Genomic DNA, 23,412 nt, shown 5'->3' on the forward strand with positions numbered 1-23,412 from the left:
CAGGTAAGTTTGATGGTCGCCGAGCATGGACAGCCGCTTCACATCATCCCACAGATGTTCAATGATATTCAGGTCTGGGGACTGGGATGGCCATTCCAGAACATTGTAATTGTTCCTCTGCATGAATGCCTGAGTAGATTTGGAGCGGTGTTTTGGATCATTGTCTTGCTGAAATATCCATCCCCTGCGTAACTTCAACTTCGTCACTGATTCTTGCACATTATTGTCAAGAATCTGCTGATACTGAGTTGAATCCATGCGACCCTCAACTTTAACAAGATTCCCGGTGCCGGCATTGGCCACACAGCTCCAAAGCATGATGGAACCTCCACCAAATTTTACTGTGGGTAGCAAGTGCTTTTCTTGGAATGCCGTGTTTTTTTGCCTCCATGCATAACGCCTTTTTGTATGACCAAACAACTCAATCTTTGTTTCATCAGTCCACAGGACCTTCTTCCAAAATGTAACTGGCTTGTCCAAATGTGCTTTTGCATACCTCAGGTGACTCTGTTTGTGGCGTGCTTGCAGAAACGGCTTCTTTCGCATCACTCTCCCATACAGCTTCTCCTTGTGCAACGTGCGCTGTATTGTTGACCGATGCACATTGACACCATCTGCAGCAAGATGATGCTGCAGGTGTTTGGAGGTGGTCTGTGGATTGTCCTTGACTGTTCTCACCATTCTTCTTCTCTGCCTTTCTGATATTTTTCTTGGCCTGCCACTTCTGGGCTTAACAAGAACTGTACCTGTGTTCTTCCATTTCCTTACTATGTTCCTCACATTGGAAACTGACAGTTTAAATCTCTGAGACAACTTTTTGTACCTTCCCCTGAACAACTATGTTGCATTATCTTTGTTTTCAGATCATTTGAGAGTTGTTTTGAGGAGCCCATGATGCCACTCTTCATAGGAGATTCAAATAGGAGAACAACTTGCAAGTGGCCACCTTAAATACCTTTTCTCATGATTGGATGCACCTGCCTATGAAGTTCAAAGCTCAAAGAGGTTACAAAACCAATTTAGTGCTTTAGTAAGTCAGTAAAAAGTAGTTAGGAGTGTTCAAATCAAGAAATTGATAAGGGTGCCCATACTTTTGCACCGGTCAAATTTTGTTTAAATGCGGATTGCACATTTTCTGTTAGTACAATAAACCTCATTTCAATCCAAAAATATTACTCAGTCCATCAGTTATTAGATATATGAGACTGAAATAGCAAAAACCCAAATTGTTATAAAGAAAAAAGGTTAACATTAATAGGGGTGCCCAAACTTTTTCATAGGACTGTAATGATAATGGGCACAGCTCATCTCCTCCCCTCTTTGCTGGTCACAGAGCATGCCCACAACACTCGCCCATGTTTCTTGTAAATCCTTCTACATATAGATTCTGGATGCCTGTACATGAGCGGTTACATCTCGTACCTGCCGCCAGGTAGTGGCCAGACCGGCGCTGCTGAAGTCTTCATAGAACCCACCACCTGCGACTCTTTCTTTTTTTTATTCCTTCTGTGTTTTGCATTAGTGAATGACCCCCGCCCTGCGCCACCCACCTTGTTCTCACCCACAAGCCCCCCATTTCCTTCCCTGGATTGGTGATTGGACAGGATTTTGGAATTGCTCCATCTAAATCCCTATGTTCCTTACTTTAAATGATCCTCCGGGTTTCCTGTGACGCTTCGTCGCCCGGACCGCGCTACATTGAAGATGTATTGCTATACGGCGGCGGCGCGGCGATCACGTCCTCCGCGGTAACACTCGATCATGTGCCTGTGGCTTCTGGCTGGAGGACGGGATTCAGCACCGCAGCTCCAGGTCCAAGAAGAACTTCCCCCTGTCTGGAGCTGAAGAAGGAAAATCACGACGCGGAAAAGCCCCCGAAGCCCAGACCTGAGGGTCCGAGGTGCGGAATTCCTCAGCCCACCACAGGCCCCGGCACCGCTAATGTATAATGCAGCAAAGAGGCGGAAAGTTACTGGGAAGACTGGAGTACATCACTGCGGACCTGTATACAGCACCATACTTGTATACAGCACCATACCTGTATACAGCACCACATGTATGTATCTGTATACAGCACCATACCTGTATACAGCACCACATGTATATACCCGTATACAGCACCATATGTATATATCTGTATACAGCACCATACCTGTATACAGCACCACATGTATATATCTGTATACAGCACCATACCTGTATACAGCACCACATGTATATATCTGTATACAGCACCACATGTATATATCTGTATACAGCACCACATGTATATATCTGTATACAGCACCACATGTATATTTCTGTATACAGCACCACATGTATATTTCTGTATACAGCACCACATGTATATATCTGTATACAGCACCACATGTATATTTCTGTATACAGCACCATACCTGTATACAGCACCACATGGATATTTCTGTATACAGCACCACAGGGAAAGGACCCAGCTTTCTAAGAGCCCTGAACAGAATAAACATTAGTAATATTATATACATGAGGAGTAATGTGTATACACAGTGACTGCACCAGCAGAATAGTGAGTGCAGCTCTGGAGTATAATACAGGAGGTAACTCAGGATCAGTAATGTAATGTATGTGCACAGTGACTCCACCAGCAGAATAGGGAGTGCAGCTCTGGAGTATAATACAGGAGGTAACTCAGGATCAGTAATGTAATGTATGTACACAGTGACTGCACCAGCAGAATAGGGAGTGCAGCTCTGGAGTATAATACAGGAGGTAACTCAGGATCAGTAATGTAATGTATGTGCACAGTGACTCCACCAGCAGAATAGTGAGTGCAGCTCTGGAGTATAATACAGGAGGTAACTCAGGATCAGTAATGTAATGTATATACACAGTGAGTGCCCCAGCAGAATAGTGAGTGGAGCTCTGGAGTATAATACAGGAAGTAACTCAGGATCAGTAATGTAATGTATGTACACAGTGACTGCCCCAGCAGAATAGTGAGTGCAGCTCTGGAGTATAATACAGGAGGTAACTCAGGATCAGTAATGTAATGTATGTACACAGTGACTGCACCAGCAGAATAGTGAGTGCAGCTCTGGAGTATAATACAGGAGGTAACTCAGGATCAGTAATGTAATGTATGTACACAGTGACTGCCCCAGCAGAATAGTGAGTGCAGCTCTGGAGTATAATACAGGAGGTAACTCAGGATCAGTAATGTAATAGATGTATACAATATCTCCAGTGTATTTATCTTATACATTAGAATTGGATATTCCTATATAAAACAAGACCCGTCCTACACCGGGGACACCCCACAAGGTCTGCGCTACACGGGCAGCCGTACACCGGGGACGCTCCAGAAGACCACAGTGTCATGGCGGACGCTCTCCTTTCTTGTGCGGTATATAGCCCGTATACAGTGAGTGCAGGTTACTGGTGATTTATTGTAGGATGTAACATGTGATTACAATTTAGCAGATTCATAATAGAAAATGCAGCAGAATCGCTACAAAATAAGAACAGTCTGAACGAGGGGCCGGCGTCCCCCCGCGGAGGGCAGTGATGTCACCTGTGGGGGTAATGCAGGGTGAGAAGGGAACATGAGGGGCCGGCGTCCCCCCGCGGAGGGCAGTGATGTCACCTGTGGGGGTAATGCAGGGTGAGAAGGGAACATGAGGGGCCGGCGTCCCCCCGCGGAGGGCAGTGATGTCACCTGTGGGGGTAATGCAGGGTGAGAAGGGAACATGAGGGGCCGGCGTCCCCCCGCGGAGGGCAGTGATGTCACCTGTGGGGGTAATGCAGGGTGAGAAGGGAACATGAGGGGCCGGCGTCCCCCCGCGGAGGGTAGTGATGTCACCTGTGGGGGTAATGCAGGGTGACAAGGGAACATGAGGGGCCGGCGTCCCCCCGCGGAGGGCAGTGATGTCACCTGTGGGGGTAATGCAGGGTGACAAGGGAACATGAGGGGCCGGCGTCCCCCCGCGGAGGGCAGTGATGTCACCTGTTGGGTAATGCAGGGTGACAAGGGAACATGAGGGGCCGGCGTCCCCCCGCGGAGGGCAGTGATGTCACCTGTGGGGGTAATGCAGGGTGACAAGGGAACATGAGGGGCCGGTGTCCCCCCGCGGAGGGCAGTGATGTCACCTGTGGGGGTAATGCAGGGTAAAAAGGGAACATGATGGGCCGGCGTCCCCCCGCAGAGGGCAATGATGTTACCTGTGGCGGGAGTGCAAGGTGAGAAGGGAACAGGGGGGGGGGGGGGGCAGGCAATGTCCCCCCCCCCCCTTCCCTCCTTCCCTCCCGGAGAGCAATGATGTTACCTATGGGGGGGGTAGTGCAGGGTGGGAAGGGAACATTGGGACCCGGCGTCCCCCCAGGATGGTAATGTTGTTACTGGGGGTAATGCGGATACAGGAGGGGCTGGTACCCCCCGGAGATGGTGGTGATGTCACTGGGGGTAGTGCAGGGTAAAAAGTGAACAGGAGGGGCCGGCGTCCCCCCGGGATGGTGGTGATGTCACTGGGGGAACACATCGGATTGTGCGGTGCAGTCACATCACACCCTGCACGGGGGCGGACGCTGCAAATCGAAAGCTGGAGCAGACTGCAGATTCTGCACATCACCGCTCCACACCATGCAGAATATCATTACATATATCTTGGCATCGTCATGTTGTACTCTAGCCACATCCAAAGCTGCATCAACCAACATCCCACTGCAGGACACTGTTGAGCTGGGATTCTCACGAGACGCTGCTGGTTCAGTGTCTGCTGCGCTGGGATCACATAATGCTGCTGGTTCAGTGTCTGCTGCGCTGGGATCACATAATGCTGCTGGTTCAGTGACTGCTGTGCTGGGATTCTCACGGGACGCTGCTAATTCAGTGTCTGCTGTGCTGGGATTCTCACGGGACGCTGCTAATTCAGTGTCTGCTGTGCTGGGATTCTCACGGGACGCTGCTAATTCAGTGTCTGCTGCGCTGGATTCTCACGGGACGCTGCTGGTTCAGTCTCTGCTGTGCTGGATTCTCACGAGACGCTGCTGGTTCAGTCTCTGCTGTGGGTGGCCTCTGCTGCACTGGACTCTCATGGGACGCTGCTGGTTCAGTGCCTGCTGCGCTGGATTCTCAGGGACGCTGCTGGTTTAGTGTCTGCTGTGGGCAGCCTCTGCTGCACTGGATTCTCATGGGACGCTGCTGGTTCAGTGCCTGCTGTGGGCGGCCTCTGCTGCACTGGATTCTCATGGGACTCTGCTGGTTCAGTGCCTGCTGTGGGCGGCCTCTGCTGCACTGGATTCTCACGGGACGCTGCTGGTTCAGTGACTGCTGTGCTGGGATTCTCACGGGACGCTGCTAATTCAGTGTCTGCTGTGCTGGGATTCTCACGGGACGCTGCTAATTCAGTGTCTGCTGTGCTGGGATTCTCACGGGACGCTGCTGGTTCAGTGTCTGCTGCGCTGGATTCTCACGGGACGCTGCTGGTTCAGTGTCTGCTGCGCTGGATTCTCACGGGACGCTGCTGGTTCAGTGTCTGCTGCGCTGGATTCTCACGGGACGCTGCTGGTTCAGTGTCTGCTGTGGGCGGCCTCTGGTGCGCTGCATTCAGGGAATTTGAGACAAACATACATCTCCCAGAATGCAATGCACAAGAGCGCAGCGTAATAACAGAGCGAAGCAGAGATGTGGGGCCGGGTCCCTGTGACCCTAATGCTGATGGATTCTAAGCTATAGGGGAGACGCAGCTTTAGATGTGACTGGAGAAGAAAACATAATTGAATCAGAACCAGTAAAATATCTTTAAAGTCACAATGTTTTATGCCGCTTCTTTCTGCAGTAATTGAGAGCCGTGGGCTCAGAAGTGGGGCTATCACTTTAAGACGTCGGTAATCTGGAATATCCGGGATTCTCGACGCATTTCTCAGCTTTCTTGCCCTTGCAGGTAATCTCCTCTCCGCCCTCCGCTTTTGGCCACGAGTTTCACCTCTTCGATCACCATGTCGTGAGTGACAGCCTTGCACATGTCGTAGATGGTTAATGCCGCCACGCTCGCCGCGGTCAGCGCCTCCATCTCCACCCCGGTTTTACCGTAAGTGCGGCACTCGGCTGTCACCACGGCTGCGCACCGCGAGGCGTCCAGCGCCAGGGAGACCTGGACTTGGCTCAAGGCAATGTTATGGCACAGAGGGATCAGCTGACTGGTGAGTTTGGCGCCCTGGATGCCGGCGATCTGCGCCACGGTGAGGACGTCGCCCTTCTTCAGTTGATTGGACTGGACTAAGCTGAAGACTTTGGGGCCCAAGCGGATGACGGCCGTGGCGATGGCGGTGCGGCTGCTGCTCGACTTCTCTCCGACGTCGACCATGTGAACCTTCCCGGCTCGGTCCACGTGCGTCAACTGTCCGGACGCCGCCTGTAAACCGGAAATATTGTGCGTTTCAGATCCATCGTCACTGGAAGACTGTGGAGTAATAAGGCACTGAGATCGAGGGGCCGGGGAGTCGGGGCCGCGGCAGAGACCGCGCAGCGGAAGCACCAAGGAAGTCACTAATGTTCTCCTAAAATCAGATTGTGAAAAGTCCAAAAATCCTGTCCGTGTGCCCCGCACCGACCCCCCAACACGAGCAGCAAAGGGGCGGATGCACCCCAAAATATAGAAAAGACGCTCAACGGGTCTCCAGAGCGGAAGAAGGGAGGACGGAGGCGACCCTGGAAAATAGAGACAAGAATACACGTCAGTGCCGCAAAATAATCTCTACAGGGCAGTATTATAGCAGTTATATTCTTGTACATAGGGGCAGTATTATAGTAGTTATATTCTTGTATATAGGAGCAGTATTATAGCAGTTATATTCTTGTATATAGGGGGCAGTATTATAGCAGTTATATTCTTGTATATAGAGGGCAGTATTATAGCAGTTATATTCTTGTACATAGGGGCAGTATTATAGCAGTTATATTCTTGTACATAGGGGCAGTATTATACGGTAGTAGTTATATTCTTGTACATAGGGGCAGTATTATAGTAGTTATATTCTTGTACATAGGGGCAGTATTATACGGTAGTAGTTATATTCTTGTACATAGGGGCAGTATTATAGTAGTTATATTCTTGTATATAGGGGGTAGTATTATAGTAGTTATATTCTTGTATATAGGAGCAGTATTATAGTAGTTATATTCTTGTATATAGGGGGCAGTATTATAGTAGTTATATTCTTGTATATAGGGGGCAGTATTATAGTAGTTATATTCTTGTACATAGGGGTAGTATTATAGTAGTTATATTCTTATACATAGGGGGCAGTATTATAGTAGTTATATCCCTGTACATAGGGGGCAGTATTATAGCAGTTATATTCTTGTAAATAGGGAGCAGTATTATAGTAGTTATATTCTTGTACATAGGAGCAGTATTATAGTAGTTATATTCTTATACATAGGGGGCAGTATTATAGTAGTTATATTCTTGTATATAGGAGCAGTATTATAGCAGTTATATTCTTGTACATAGGGGCAGTATTATAGTAGCTATATTCTTGTACATAGGGGCAGTATTATAGTAGCTATATTCTTGTACATAGGGGGCAGTATTATAGTAGTTATATTCTTGTACATAGGAGCAGTATTATAGTAGTTATATTCTTGTATATAGGAGCAGTATTATAGCAGTTATATTCTTGTACATAGGAGCAGTATTATAGTAGTTATATTCTTGTACATAGGGGCAGTATTATAGTAGTTATATTCTTGTACATAGGGGCAGTATTATAGTAGTTATATTCTTGTACATAGGAGCAGTATTATAGTAGTTATATTCTTGTATATAGGGGCAGTATTATAGTAGTTATATTCTTGTACATAGGGGCAGTATTATAGTACTTATATTGTACATAGAGGGCAGTATTATTTTGTAATGTAATAGAACCAATATTAATTAATCAATGTAACATGTTGGCTACTATCTTATATTCTGGTCCTTGTATTATCCTGACCGTCGCCCCATATGGCAGACTGCTGTGGTCCCTTACACTGCTGCGCTCTGTTACAATGTGTCCGGGGATATAATGTAATGGAGAGCAGTATTATATACCTACACTACATTTTCCTCTCTGCTGCAGATACATTGTGACCACTCTGATGGATTTCGGACATTTCACCTTTAAATCCTTCTTACGAGCTTTTCCGTCGGTGGACAAATGAAGCGATTATGTAGAGAAAGAATTTGGGGTCTTTGCCCTTAATCTAATTACAGACCTCAGAGTGGGCCGCGCTCATGATTCAGGGGATGGCGGCAGATTTACGAGCGTCCTCCGAGCCCCGGCCCCGGGTAAGACAAGAGACGAATGAGAACAGCTGGGAGAGGATAAAGCCGAGGTCCACTAATGAGGGGAAAACTACTCCCTCTAATGTCTGCACATATGTCCAGCAGGACTAGGGGGGCTCAGAGTGACCGGACGGCAGAGGATGAATGCCAGCACGGCGGGGGACAGCCCAGGGGCAGCATGTGCCATTATTGCTACAATGGAACTGGAGCATTGGTTGCAGCCGGTGATCTGCGTGCATCCAGTCACGGTATTTTCTGCCCCCGGCCCCCCGTCACCTCTCACCTCGGTATTTTCTGCCCAGTCATGTCTCACCTCGGTATTTTCTGCCCCTGGCCGCCCCGTCACCTGTCACCTCGGTATTTTCTGCCCCGTCACGTCTCACCTCTGTATTTTCTGTCCCCAGCCGCCCCATCTCACCTTCTGCCCCGTCATGTCTCACCTCGGTATTTTCTGCCCTGTCATGTCTCACCTCGGTATTTTCTGCCCTGTCACGTCTCACCTCGTTATTTTCTGCCCTGTCATGTCTCACCTCGGTATTTTCTGCCCTGTCATGTCTCACCTCGGTATTTTCTGTCCCCAACCGCCCTGTCACCTCTCACCTCGGTATTTTCTGCCCCGTCACGTCTCACCTCGGTATTTTCTGTCCCCAGCCGCCCCGTCACGTCTCACCTCGGTATTTTCTGCCCCCAGCTGCCCCGTCACATCTCACCTCAGTATTTTCTGCCCCCCGGCCGCCCCATCTCACCTCGGTATTTTCTGCCCAGTCACGTCTCACCTCGGTATTTTCTGCCCCCGGCCGCCCCGTCACCTCTCACCTCGGTATTTTCTGCCCCCGGCCGCCCCGTCACCTCTCACCTCGGTATTTTCTGCCCCCGGCCGCCCCGTCACCTCTCACCTCGGTATTTTCTGCCCCCGGCCGCCCCGTCACCTCTCACCTCGGTATTTTCTGCCCCCGGCCGCCCCGTCACCTCTCACCTCGGTATTTTCTGCCCCCGGCCGCCCCGTCACCTCGGTATTTTCTGCCCCCAGCTGCCCCGTCACGTCTCACCTCGGTATTTTCTGCCCCCAGCTGCCCCGTCACGTCTCACCTCAGTATTTTCTGCCCAGTCACGTCTCACCTCGGTATTTTCTGCCCCGTCACGTCTCACCTCGGTATTTTCTGCCCCCGGCCGCCCCGTCACCTCTCACCTCAGTATTTTCTGCCCACGGCCGCCCCGTCACCTCTCACCTCGGTATTTTCTGCCCCCGGCCGCCCCGTCACATCTCACCTCGGTATTTTCTGCCCCCGGCCGCCCCGTCACCTCTCACCTCAGTATTTTCTGCCCCCGGTCGCCCCGTCTCACCTCGGTATTTTCTGCCCCCGGCCGCCCCGTCACCTCTCACCTCGGTATTTTCTGCCCCCGGCCGCCCCGTCACGTGTCACCTCGGTATTTTCTGCCCCCAGCTGCCCCGTCACGTCTCACCTCTGTATTTTCTGCCCCCAGCTGCCCCGTCACGTCTCACCTCAGTATTTTCTGCCCAGTCACGTCTCACCTCGGTATTTTCTGCCCCGTCATGTCTCACCTCGGTATTTTCTGCCCCCGGCCGCCCCGTCACCTCTCACCTCAGTATTTTCTGCCCCCGGCCACCCAGTCACCTCTCACCTCGGTATTTTCTGCCCCCGGCCGCCCCGTCACGTCTCACCTCGGTATTTTCTGCCCCCGGCCGCCCCGTCACCTCTCACCTCGGTATTTTCTGCCCCCGGCCGCCCCATCACGTCTCACCTCGGTATTTTCTGCCCCCGGCCGCCCCGTCACCTCTCACCTCGGTATTTTCTGCCCCCGGCCGCCCCGTCACGTCTCACCTCGGTATTTTCTGCCGCACCGATTATCCCGCGAGATAAAACATTCCGGGACGCGGTTTTCATTCTCGGAGACCACAAGGTATTTTTAGTGTCAGCGCTGAGATATCATTAAGATAATTCGTGGTCGGGAGGTCACAGACTTTCCAAAAATTCTGGAAAAAGGTTTATAGCCCTGAACCCAATCCAAGTGACGACAAAACGCAACAGTAAGAACGAGCGGAGGATAATGTCATAGTATACCCGGGGCAAGAACGCAAGAGCACGTCCTGCAGTCCCATGTAACACCACAGATAACACAGTGATATCTCTGAGTACAGATAATGTAGTAGATGTCACCTGCAGTCCTATGTAACACCACAGATAACACAGTGATATCTCTGAGTACAGATAATGTAGTAGATGGCACCTGCAGTCCTATGTAACACCACAGATAACACAGTGATATCTCTGAGTACAGATAATGTAGTAGATGGCACCTGCAGTCCTATGTAACACCACAGATAACACAGTGATATCTCTGAGTACAGATAATGTAGTAGATGTCACCTGCAGTCCTATGTAACACCACAGATAACACAGTGATATCTCTGAGTACAGATAATGTAGTAGATGTCACCTGCAGTCCTATGTAACACCACAGATAACACAGTGATACGTCTCTGTATACAGACAGCCTCATGATGTGATAATGCAAGAAGACTCGCACTATTAGGATATCTCGCTCTTCTGTCTGGAAACAGTCAGCATGCTGGTGATCACTGCTGTGTAATCTTTACAGCTCCGGTCTCTGCTGAGCCAGAGATTATGTCCCGGGCACTCACAACAAGGCGCAGCGATATAATATAAACCTGCTTGCTGATAGTTTCCATCAGATAGATAATAAGCATATATTACAAGGCCTCGGCCTGTGACACCGCCTCTAGCAGCTGATGGCTGTGGCCCCCGTACGTACAGGATTTGTCACCCACCAATCAGGATCATGGGACGATTCTTCATCTGGGAGATGCTGAACATTCCTGCGTACAGAAATCAACAGCGCGTATTAGTATCAGCGGCGGCATTACCGCAGGACTGATGAGACATATTACATGCACTGACACATTGTAACAAACCCCTCCGCTGTGTCGCCCTGTGTACAGCCGCTTCTGGATGCAGAAAATGAAGCTTCTAATCACTGTCAGCAGAGATCCGATCTGCACCGTTCCCTGACACCGTGCGCCGGACGCTGGACTCACCCGCGTGCTGCTTCTTCTTACGCCCCACAGCCGCCCCGATAATCTGCGTCAGTTCCTCCTCGCTCGCCCCGGTGCGCAGACAGTCTCTGAGAGACACCTCCGAGTTCCCGAAGAGACAGACCTGTGCACAGAGACAGACACAGAGACAGACACAGAGAAACAGACACAGAGAAACAGACACAGAGAAACAGACACAGAGAAACAGACACAGAGAAACAGACACAGAGAAACAGACACAGAGAAACAGACACAGAGAAACAGACACAGAGAAACAGACACAGAGAAACAGACACAGAGAAACAGACACAGAGAAACAGACACAGAGAAACAGACACAGAGAAACAGACACAGAGAAACAGACACAGAGAAACAGACACAGAGAAACAGACACAGAGAAACAGACACAGAGAAACAGACACAGAGAAACAGACACAGAGAAACAGACACAGAGAAACAGACACAGAGAAACAGACACAGAGAAACAGACACAGAGAAACAGACACAGAGAAACAGACACAGAGAAACAGACAGAGACAGGGAGAGACAGAGACCATCAGTCATTGTGCTCCAGTTACAACCAAAGCTGCAGGAACATGAAATATAAATCCAGAGCTGCAAGTATCATGCTGCACTCACACCCCAGAGCTGCAATCAATCCTTAGATTCCTTCACATACAGAGCTGCACTCACTCCTTACATTCCTGCACCTTCAGAGCAGCACACATAATGCTTCTGCTACATCTAGAGTAACTGTGGTTACATTGCGCTCACATGAAAAGCTGCATAAACAAAGTGTTTATTTTTCTTCTAGTCACTTCCAAGGCTGCAAGGACCAATACAATCCCTTGTGCGGCGGTGGTGTGAGGGTGGTTGGTTAGCGGTGATATTACTGGCGAGCCGCGTACCTTGAGATTCCCGTCAGCCGTGATCCGCAGCCGGTTGCAGGAGCCGCAGAAGTGATCAGACATGGAGGTGATGAACCCGACCTGTCCTTGGAAGCCCGGGACTCTGAACGCCTGAAACCGCGCACAACCCACCATTAGGAAGAGCATGAATGAGACCCCCGGAGAGAAGGAGCCCCCCCCAACACAAAGATACAAAAAGCAGGCTACACCTGCAATTAGAGAAGCCGCAGAGGAGCCCCACTGTACTGACAGACAGGAGGGGGGTCCCCGTACCTTGGAGGTGCTGGATAACATGGTGGGGACCTTCTCCAGCTCCGGCCACCTCTGGCGGATCGTGTCCAGCATCTCCTGGTAACTCACCATCTTCTTGAAGTTCCACTTATTGCCTACAAATAACAGAGACTTCAGATGGTGGAAGCAGAAAAAACTCACAGCACGTACCCCAATATACTGCACTACTGATATAGCACCCCCAAATACCCCGACCACAGACTGAACGATCAGCTCTGCAAAGCTGCACTGACCTGTACCGGCCCTGAGTTACCTCCTGTATTATACTCCAGAGCTGCAGTCACTATTCTGCTGGTGCAGTCACTGTGTACATACATTACTGATCCTGAGTTACCTCCTGTATTATACTCCAGAGCTGCACTCACTATTCTGCTGGTGCAGCCACTGTGTACATACATTACTGATCCTGAGTTACCTCCTGTATTATACTCCAGAGCTGCACTCACTATTCTGCTGGTGCAGTCACTGTGTACATACATTACATTACTGATCCTGAGTTACCTTCTGTATTATACTCCATAGCTGCACTCACTATTCTGCTGGTGCAGTCACTGTGTACATACATTACATTACTGATCCTGAGTTACCTCCTGTATTATACTCCAGAGCTGCACTCACTATTCTGCTGGTGCAGTCACTGTGTACATACATTACTGATCCTGAGTTACCTCCTGTATTATACTCCAGAGCTGCACTCACTATTCTGCTGGTGCAGTCACTGTGTACATACATTACATTACTGATCCTGAGTTACCTCCTGTATTATACTCCAGAGCTGCACTCACTATTCTGCTGGTGCAGTCACTGTGTACATACATTACAGATCCTGAGTTACATATTGTATTATACTCCAGAGCTGCACTCACTATTCTGCTGGTGCAGTCACTGTGTACATTACATTACTGAGTCCGAGTTACCTCCTGTATTATACTGCAGAGCTGCACTCACTATTCTGCTGGTGCAGCCACTGTGTACATACATTACTGATCCTGAGTTACCTCCTGTATTATACTCCAGAGCTGCACTCACTATTCTGCTGGTGCAGTCACTGTGCACATACATTACTGATCCTGAGTTACCTCCTGTATTATACTCCAGAGCTGCAGTCACTATTCTGCTGGTGCAGTCACTGTGTACATATATTACATTACTGATCCTGAGTTACCTCCTGTATTATACTCCAGAGCTGCAGTCACTATTCTGCTGGTGCAGTCACTGTGTACATACATTACTGATCCTGAGTTACCTCCTGTATTATACTCCAGAGCTGCACTCACTATTCTGCTGGAGCAGTCGCTGTGTACATACATTACATTACTAATCCTGAGTTACTTCCTGTATTATACTCCAGAGCTGCACTCACTATTCTGCTGGTGCAGCCACTGTGTACATACATTACATTACTGATCCTGAGTTACCTCCTGTATTATTCTCCAGAGCTGCACTCACTATTCTGCTGGTGAAGTCACTGTGTACATACATTACATTACTAATCCTGAGTTACATATTGTATTATACTCCAGAGCTGCACTCACTATTCTGCTGGTGCAGTCACTGTGTACATACATTACATTACTGATCCTGAGTTACCTCCTGTATTATACTCCAGAGCTGCACTCACTATTCTGCTGGAGCAGTCGCTGTGTACATACATTACATTACTAATCCTGAGTTACTTCCTGTATTATACTCCAGAGCTGCACTCACTATTCTGCTGGTGCAGTCACTGTGTACATACATTACATTACTAATCCTGAGTTACATATTGTATTATACTCCAGAGCTGCACTCACTATTCTGCTGCTGCAGTCACTGTGTACATACATTACATTACTGATCCTGAGTTACCTCCTGTATTATACTCCAGAGCTGTACTCACTATTCTGCTGGTGCAGTCACTGTGTACATACATTACTGATCCTGAGTTACCTCCTGTATTATTCTCCAGAGCTGCACTCACTATTCTGCTGGTGAAGTCACTGTGTACATACATTACATTACTAATCCTGAGTTACTTCCTGTATTATACTCCAGAGCTGCACTCACTATTCTGCTGCTGCAGTCACTGTGTACATACATTACATTACTGATCCTGAGTTACCTCCTGTATTATACTCCAGAGCTGTACTCACTATTCTGCTGGTGCAGTCACTGTGTACATACATTACTGATCCTGAGTTACCTCCTGTATTATTCTCCAGAGCTGCACTCACTATTCTGCTGGTGAAGTCACTGTGTACATACATTACATTACTAATCCTGAGTTACTTCCTGTATTATACTCCAGAGCTGCACTCACTATTCTGCTGGTGCAGTCACTGTGTACATACATTACATTACTGATCCTGAGTTACCTCCTGTATTATTCTCCAGAGCTGCACTCACTATTCTGCTGGTGAAGTCACTGTGTACATACATTACATTACTAATCCTGAGTTACATATTGTATTATACTCCAGAGCTGCACTCACTATTCTGCTGCTGCAGTAACTGGGTACATACATTACATTACTGATCCTGAGTTACCTCCTGTATTATACTCCAGAGCTGCACTCACTATTCTGCTGGTGCAGTCTACACTTTATTCACAGACTCTCCTCCCCTCGTTTTAGGGGAGCAGTTATTTTTCACATTAGATGACTGTGTATGATGTAAGCACAATAATCCATTTGCCGACACTGAAAAAGCAGAGAATACTGGGATATGGCAGCACCGTGAATGCAGCTCTGAAGGACCATGTAACCTGTACCCTCAGGGCCTGCACTTTCAGATCGTCTCATTGCTACACAATTGTGAAGCCACAGAATCCCTTTCAGTGCCGTTAGATGGGTGCACAGTGACTCGCCTACATGCTGACTGTTTCCCCATACAAAGAGATGGGGGGGGGGGTATACCGCTCCAGTCCTCTCCACCGCCCCTCACTTACCATCAAACGGCATGTACTCAATAAACCGAACCTCCAGCGGCTGCTTCTCCGTCAGCGCGACAAAGTCCAGGAGCTCGTCCTCATTTAACCCTCTCATCACCACACAGTTAACCTATGCCAAAACAAGAGGAGCACAAGGTCAGTCATGTGACCATAGGAGGGTGGTGGTGGTGGGGGGGGGGGGGGTCACAAAGCAACATGAGCACAAAAGCTGAGCAAATCTTACACAACTCCAGAGCTGAATTCTTAATTCTGCCGAGTGCACCGTCCAACTATTATTGCTCGCTGTGAATTACATCTCCCATAATGCAACAGAACTGCATTACAGCCTACAGCCAGCAGAGGGCAGCATTGGAAAAGGCCTGAAAGAGGCAATAGGGAAGCAGATGAATTCTGAATGCAGCTCTGGGGGTGACTGGAGCAGTGTGGGGCGTTTCCCTTTAAAGAAGCTGCAGCTGAAGGATTTCCAGATGTATAGATTGTAGAGCGCGGAGCCGTCCGCCTGCGGCCAGACGGGTTTACAAGCGACGACGCTGCGGGATTATTTATCTTAGCACATAGTAAAAAAATAAAAAATAAAATAAAAATAATAAAAAAAAAAATTCTTCCTTACAGCGGCCGGTACAAGATCCGCTGGAGGGGCCCCCGCCGCGCTCCCTACGGCGGATCCCAGCCAAGCGCCGAGGCTCCAGACACGCACGACGCGCGGGGGATTCTTGGCCCGGAGCAGATTTTACATTTTATCACATCGTATCGACCGAAAATAATGGAATTTCCAGTGATTCAAGAGGAAGGTAATAAAAACCGAGGATTCTATAAAAATAGAAAAAAAAAAGCAAAAATAGAAATGAAAATAATAGTAATTAAAAAAGAAAAAAAAATACGGCTGCAGCTCCTGGCGCCATCTACTGGAGACACAAGGAATTTAGTGTTTCATTATTTCCTCCACACCCCAAAAAAAAAAAAAGTTATGTTTTAACAGATTTAGTAAAGTGAAATAATGATGTCTCCTGTTACTACCCGTCTTTCTAGGTGCCCTGAACGGCAGATTTATTCCCCGGTGTCAGATCACTGCAGTGTTGGTATTCTATTCATGTAACAGGAGGCCCTGGATGTGCAGAATATAAGGGAGGCGAGTGCAGCAACAAGTCCGTTAAGACAGAAGCCTCCCGATGGGGGCTGACGAGGGGCGGAGCCCCGGCAGATTTATATAGCGGGTACTGCACAATGTTGCAGTGAGTGGCGGTTTTTGGAAGCCTCACCTTCACCGGATTGTAGCCCAGCTCCACCGCGCGGTGAATGCCCTCCATCACTTTATGGAACCCTGGAGACACAAGAGGCAGAATAGAAGAATGAAGAATGGTCCTGACTGTGACGGATCCGGCTCTGCTACATCCACAAGCCTCCACGTGTGACACGGTCTGATGCCGCCCTCTAGTGGCCAGGCTCGGTACGGTCACTGAAGCTGCGGCGCACTCCTGCGCAGGTCTCTGCAGTTACTTTCTCCCGGTGTTAGGGTCTCGTTCTTCCCTTACTGATAGTGACAGCTCAGTGGCTGCCCGGTGACAGCTTCCGGCCGTACAGGCAGGCGGCGGGAGCAGCCGTGACCCTGTGACCCCTCATACTGCAGTCTGTCCTCCGCAGAGGGTATCGCTTCTCCTACCGCTGTTATCACCGGCCCCCGCACATTACACAGCGGCTACTGCACTCACAATCTGGTATTTCGGGGCTTGGAAGGAACGGCGGATGTGCGGCTCAAAGGTGGAGGAGAAAGTGCGATCCAAACCGCCATCACTGCGCCACCGGAGATAATCCACTTTACCGCTCCCCATTACAGTCACCGGGACACAGATCACGGATCGGGATCTAGTCACTGGCAACCTGTGACCAACGGCATGCACGGCCCCCATCCCCGCGGCGCACACACGGCCCCCTCATCAGCCACACAGCCCATCACCGCGGCCCCATCACCAGGGTCCCATCACCGCGGCCCCATCACCAGGGCCCCCATCACCGCGGCCCCATCACCGCGGCCCCACCAGGGCCCCATCACCGCGGCCCCATCACCGCGGCCCCATCACCAGGGTCCCATCACCGCGGCCCCATCACCAGGGCCCCATCACCGCGGCCCCATCACCGCGGCCCCCATCACCGCGGCCCCATCACCGCGGCCCCCATCACCGCGGCCCCATCACCGCGGCCCCATCACCAGGGTCCCATCACCAGGGTCCCATCACCGCGGCCCCATCACCAGGGTCCCATCACCGCGGCCCCATCACCAGGGTCCCATCACCGCGGCCCCATCACCGCGGCCCCCACCAGGGCCCCATCACCGCGGCCCCACCAGGGCCCCATCACCGCGGCCCCACCAGGGCCCCATCACCGCGGCCCCACCAGGGCCCCATCACCGCGGCCCCACCAGGGCCCCATCACCGCGGCCCCCACCAGGGCCCCATCACCGCGGCCCCACCAGGGCCCCTCACTAGTACCTTTGCTAAACATGACAACATCCCTACACAGCACAAAACAATCGCTGCAGCGTGCGGCCATCACATGGACACACCGCCATCAACGCTGCGACACACCGCCATCAACGCTGCGACACACCGCCATCAACGCTGCGACACACCGCCATCAACGCTGCGACACACCGCCGCACACCACTTCTCAATGTTGCAGCATATTCCCGAGCTCAGAACATGAAATGCAGAACCGCCCGCCGTCCCTACGCCCCAGCTCCCACATAATATACACATCCCAGGGTAACGCACAGGGGTGCACAAATTTTGGCCGCGATCACAGCCCACCCCCCATAATATGCACATCCCAGGGTAACGCACAGGGGTGCACAGATTTTGGCGGCCGCCCCCGCTCCCCAGCACCCACCTTTCCTGCGCACAATGAACTCGAATTTGGCGGGCACCAGGGTGTCCAGGCTGATGTTCAGCACGTCCAGCCCCGCGCCCTGCAGTTTGGGTAACAGACGCGCCAGGTTGATGCCATTCGTGGTCAGTGCGATGGTTTTTAACCCTTCCAGTTTCTTCAGTTGTGCTGCAAAAAAGGGGGAAAAAAAATAGAAATGGAGGGTAAGTCCGACATGAGTGACCCGGAGACACCGGCTGTACACAGGGGCAAGTGGGGACAATGCCAAAAGCTGAACCTAGGGGGCCCCAAGGAGAAGCCCCCCCAACAGCTGCTCAGGGGGTCGTCTAATCATTTCTGTACTAACACTTTATAGCTGGAACGTGGAAACTGTCAGCAAGCAGCTGATGACGGATCTGTGATTCTCCGCACGAGTTGCTGTCAGCGCTTCACACTCGCGGCTCAGGATGTGATCGCCCTTCACTGACAGCAAGCAGAGGTGTGGGAATGGCGGAGAATCCAGACAATCCCTTCCACGAGTGGCTGCCTCCGGCTCGTGCCGCGGAGTCTCACCTACGATGTCCACCACGTCCGGCCGGATGAGCGGCTCGCCCCCGGTCAGCCGGATCTTGTCCACCCCCTGCTGGACGAAGAGCTTGGCCAGAGCGAGGATCTCCGGGGTGCTGAGGAGCTCGCTCCTCGGGGTCAGCTTCACGCCTTCCTCCGGCATACAGTACTGACCTGCGAAACGCACGGGCACAGGTTACTGCCAACAAACGCATGTGAACCCCCACATATCACAGTGCCCCCCCGGGCTCTAGAGCACAGGGCCCGCAGAGTGCACAGATCCCCCTGCGGTACACAACGCTCCGCAGTATCACTGTATGGCGACATTATGTGGTCTGTGTACGGTGCCATCAGTCCTGAATATGGGACTAAAGCCACTATGCAAGCTCTGTATGACCACGACCCGGACTCCGCAGGGCCAGCGCCAAGCCACCGCGCACTCCGCAGGGCCAGCGCCAAGCCACCGCGCACTCCGCAGGGCCAGCGCCAAGCCACCGCGCACTCCGCAGGGCCAGCGCCAAGCCACCGCGCACTCCGCAGGGCCAGCGCCAAGCCACCGCGCACTCCGCAGGGCCAGCGCCAAGCCACCGCGCACTCCGCAGGGCCGCACTGGACACTATCATGCTGCTGTATATATATATGATGCAGCGGGGGCGGCGGTGCTCACATCGCAGGTTGCACTTCTCCGTCAGCGAGATCCTCAGGTAGCTGTGCTGTCGGCCAAAGCTGTCGGTCAGGAAGGCGGAGAAGGGCAGGGCATGGTCCCGGATGAACCCCTTCCTCTCGCTGTTCGGGGCCAGGCCCTGAAAAAAAGCCAAAAACACATAAAAATGCAGATTACAACCGGAGACGTCAGCCGCTGCCCCGGGGGGCTCAGCCCAGACACGGCACAGTCCGCACCCTGTAAAGCCGGTACAGAGCCGCTGCCGGCCGTGTACAGAATACTGGAGCCCGATCAGATTACACTTGCAGCTGTTTTGCTCCATCACCATGCTTTACACTGCAGCTCTGCTCTATTAGACACAGCTGTGACGTCCGCTGAGCCCCATTGTCTATGTGCATCCTATTAGTTACAGTGGATTCCTGTAGAACGAGGGTCCTGTAAAGAGCGGAAGTCACAAGAGCAGAATACGTGAAGCAACAGACAGCGACCCCCCCGATCAGATCACGAGCGCTGCTCCGGAGCACCGACCGCAGCAGAATCACGAGTCTGGAATTAACTGCGGATGTTTTATGCTCCAAGAAGATGAGGATTGTTACAGAATGTCAGCTCTGCGGCAAAACAAGGACCCGTGTCAGGACGCAGATTTCCATCAGTCACATTTGTGCCCCCGAATATCCCTGGTGCTCTGGACAATCTGAGCCCCCCGAGCCCATCATCATCATCATCTTCATCATCCTCCTCCTCCCCCGAGCCCATCATCATCATCATCATCCTCCCCCGTGCCCGTCGTCATCATCATCATCCCCCCCCCCCCCACTGTCCATCATCATCATCCTCCCCCCCACTGTCCATCATCATCATCCTCCCCCCCCACTGTCCATCATCATCATCCTCCCCCCCCACTGTCCATCATCATCTCCCCCCCCACTGTCCATCATCATCTCCCCCCCCCCACTGTCCATCATCATCTCCCCCCCCCCCACTGTCCATCATCATCTCCCCCCCCCCCCACTGTCCATCATCATCTCCCCCCCCCACTGTCCATCATCATCTCCCCCCCCCCACTGTCCATCATCATCTCCCCCCCCCCACTGTCCATCATCATCTCCCCCCCCCCACTGTCCATCATCATCTCCCCCCCCCCCACTGTCCATCATCATCTCCCCCCCCCACTGTCCATCATCATCTCCCCCCCCCACTGTCCATCATCATCTCCCCCCCCCCCACTGTCCATCATCATCTCCCCCCCCCCCACTGTCCATCATCATCTCCCCCCCCCCCCACTGTCCATCATCATCTCCCCCCCCCCCACTGTCCATCATCATCTCCCCCCCCCACTGTCCATCATCATCTCCCCCCCCCACTGTCCATCATCATCTCCCCCCCCCCCCACTGTCCATCATCATCTCCCCCCCCCCACTGTCCATCATCATCTCCCCCCCCCCCCCACTGTCCATCATCATCTCCCCCCCCCCCACTGTCCATCATCATCTCCCCCCCCCCCCCACTGTCCATCATCATCTCCTCCCCCCCCCCCGACTGTCCATCATCATCTCCCCCCCCCCACTGTCCGATCATCATCTCCCCCCCCCCCACTGTCCATCATCATCTCCCCCCCCCACTGTCCATCATCATCTCCCCCCCCCACTGGTCCATTCATCATCTCCCCCCCCCACTGTCCATCATCATCATCCCCCCCCCACTGTCCATCATCATCATCATCATCTCCCCCCCCCACTGTCCATCATCATCATCCTCCCCCCACAGATCAGCAGCGGCTTCTTTTCTGCAGTCAGGGGGAATCTTGTGATAATCTGGGGTAATCCACTCACGTGCAGGAGCTTGGTGTCATTAATGTTCGGGGTCGGAGCGGATTACGAGCTGAAGATGAAGAAATGTTTATCCTTGGCTATAGCGTGACATGTGCCAGCCGCAGCCCCCGCCCCGGCTACAGGGGGCTCAGCCCAAATTATATCAGATTCTAAGACATCTAGAGGGGAAACTAAAGCCCCAGAGCGGCCGCGGTGGAGGCACGAGCGAGTGGAGCCGAGCGCACACCGAGACCCCGGAGAAGCGAAGACCCCAGAATTCTGTCACTTTATAGAGAGGCCACATTTCTGCATAATGGAGATGTAAAATGTTGTGACTTTTGGCATTTTCAGGCCTAAATGTGCGGAGTCTGGGGCAGGACCCTGCCGCGTGCCGCAGGTGGGGGGGGGACCCTGCCGCGTGCCGCAGGTGGGGGGGGGGGGGACCCTGCCGCGTGCCGCAGGTGGGGGGGGGGGACCCTGCCGCGTGCCGCAGGTGGTGGGGGGGGACCCTGCCGCGTGCCGCAGGTGGGGGGGGGGGGACCCTGCCGCGTGCCGCAGGTGGGGGGGGGGGGGACCCTGCCGCGTGCCGCAGGTGGGGGGGGGGACCCTGCCGCGTGCCGCAGGTGGGGGGGGGGGGGGACCCTGCCGCGTGCCGCAGGTGGTGGGGGGGGACCCTGCCGCGTGCCGCAGGTGGGGGGGGGGGGACCCTGCCGCGTGCCGCAGGTGGGGGGGGGGACCCTGCCGCGTGCCGCAGGTGGGGGGGGGGGGGACCCTGCCGCGTGCCGCAGGTGGGGGGGGGGGGACCCTGCCGTGTGCCGTAGGTGGGGGGGGGGGACCCTGCCGCGTGCCGCAGGTGGGGGGGGGGGGGACCCTGCCGTGTGCCGTAGGTGGGGGGGGGGGACCCTGCCGCGTGCCGTGGGGGGGGGGGACCCTGCCGCAGGTGGGGGGGGGGACCTTATCCATGAAATGGAATTCTTATGGCTGAAGGACATGCTGGGAGTTTTAGTTCTGCAGCAGCTGAAGTCCGGTGTCAGACACTTTGGGCTGTGAATGGGGCAGCGGACACTGATCTGTGGGGAGCGGAGGCTGCGGCTCTGGGGCTCTTATCACTCGGGCACAGACACGAGGCCCGGCCGTGAGAAGAGCCGCAGCGGAGAGATAATATTTAACAGATGAAAGTAACAGAGCGGCCAAATAACATTCCTGTAATCCAAAGGTCTTCAGAGAAAACCGCCCGGTCACACCAAGAAGAAAAAAACAGACACAGCAGCACAGAGGATGTCAGGACAGCACTGATCATATAGGAGGATACAGAGATACATAGAGGAAGGAGCAGGACCCAGCAGCACAGAGTATTTCAGGAGAGGAGAGAGCTGATCTTATAGGAGGACACAGAGATACAGAGGAATGAGCAGGTCCCAGCAGCACAGAGTATTTCAGGAGAGGAGAGCGCTGATCTTATAGGAGGACACAGATACATAGAGGAAGGAGCAGGTCCCAGCAGCGCAGAGTATTACAGGAGAGGAGTGCGCTGATCATATAGGAGGATACAGAGAAACAGAGGAAGGAGCAGGTCCCAGCAGAACAGAGTATTTCAGGAGAGGAGAGCACTGATCTTATAGGAGGTCACAGAGATACATAGAGGAAGGAGCAGGTCCCAGCAGCACAGAGTATTTCAGGAGAGGAGAGCACTGATCTTATAGGAGGTCACAGAGATACATAGAGGAAGGAGCAGGTCCCAGCAGCACAGAGTATTTCAGGAGAGGAGTGCGCTGATGTTATAGGAGCACACAGAGATACATAGAGGAAGGAGCAGGTCCCAGCAGCACAGAGTATTTCAGGAGAGGAGAGCACTGATCTTATAGGAGGTCACAGAGATACATAGAGGAAGGAGCAGGTCCCAGCAGCACAGAGTATTTCAGGAGAGGAGAGCGCTGATGTTATTGATAGGAAGTGTAGAAACCTTCCGGCCTCCGATGATCACTACTTTATATCACCCATATTCAA

At 52.3% G+C, this 23,412-nt stretch overlaps 1 protein-coding gene across 2 annotated transcripts in view; it reads right to left on the reverse strand.

Annotated features, from left to right (window-relative positions):
- Window positions 1-5,768: 5,768 nt before the first annotated feature.
- Window positions 5,769-23,412, reverse strand: part of MOCS1 (molybdenum cofactor synthesis 1) — a 21,891-nt gene continuing 4,247 nt past the window's right edge. Inside the window, exons 2-11 of one of the 2 annotated variants that reach the window (XM_075339002.1) lie at window positions 19,598-19,733; window positions 18,937-19,104; window positions 18,388-18,552; window positions 16,764-16,825; window positions 15,502-15,613; window positions 12,558-12,670; window positions 12,285-12,395; window positions 11,380-11,500; window positions 11,113-11,160; window positions 5,769-6,682 (exon numbers count right to left, since the gene is read on the reverse strand). In XM_075339002.1, coding sequence (XP_075195117.1) covers window positions 5,895-6,682; window positions 11,113-11,160; window positions 11,380-11,500; window positions 12,285-12,395; window positions 12,558-12,670; window positions 15,502-15,613; window positions 16,764-16,825; window positions 18,388-18,552; window positions 18,937-19,104; window positions 19,598-19,733 — 1,824 coding nt within the window. In that variant the 3' untranslated portion in view covers window positions 5,769-5,894. Of the gene's footprint in view, window positions 6,683-11,096; window positions 11,161-11,379; window positions 11,501-12,284; window positions 12,396-12,557; window positions 12,671-15,501; window positions 15,614-16,763; window positions 16,826-18,387; window positions 18,553-18,936; window positions 19,105-19,597; window positions 19,734-23,412 lie in introns of both variants that reach the window. The other variant, XM_075339003.1, reaches the window with a different exon arrangement.

This window comes from Anomaloglossus baeobatrachus, chromosome 3, assembly GCF_048569485.1.
Source record: "Anomaloglossus baeobatrachus isolate aAnoBae1 chromosome 3, aAnoBae1.hap1, whole genome shotgun sequence".
NCBI lineage: Eukaryota > Metazoa > Chordata > Amphibia > Anura > Aromobatidae > Anomaloglossus > Anomaloglossus baeobatrachus.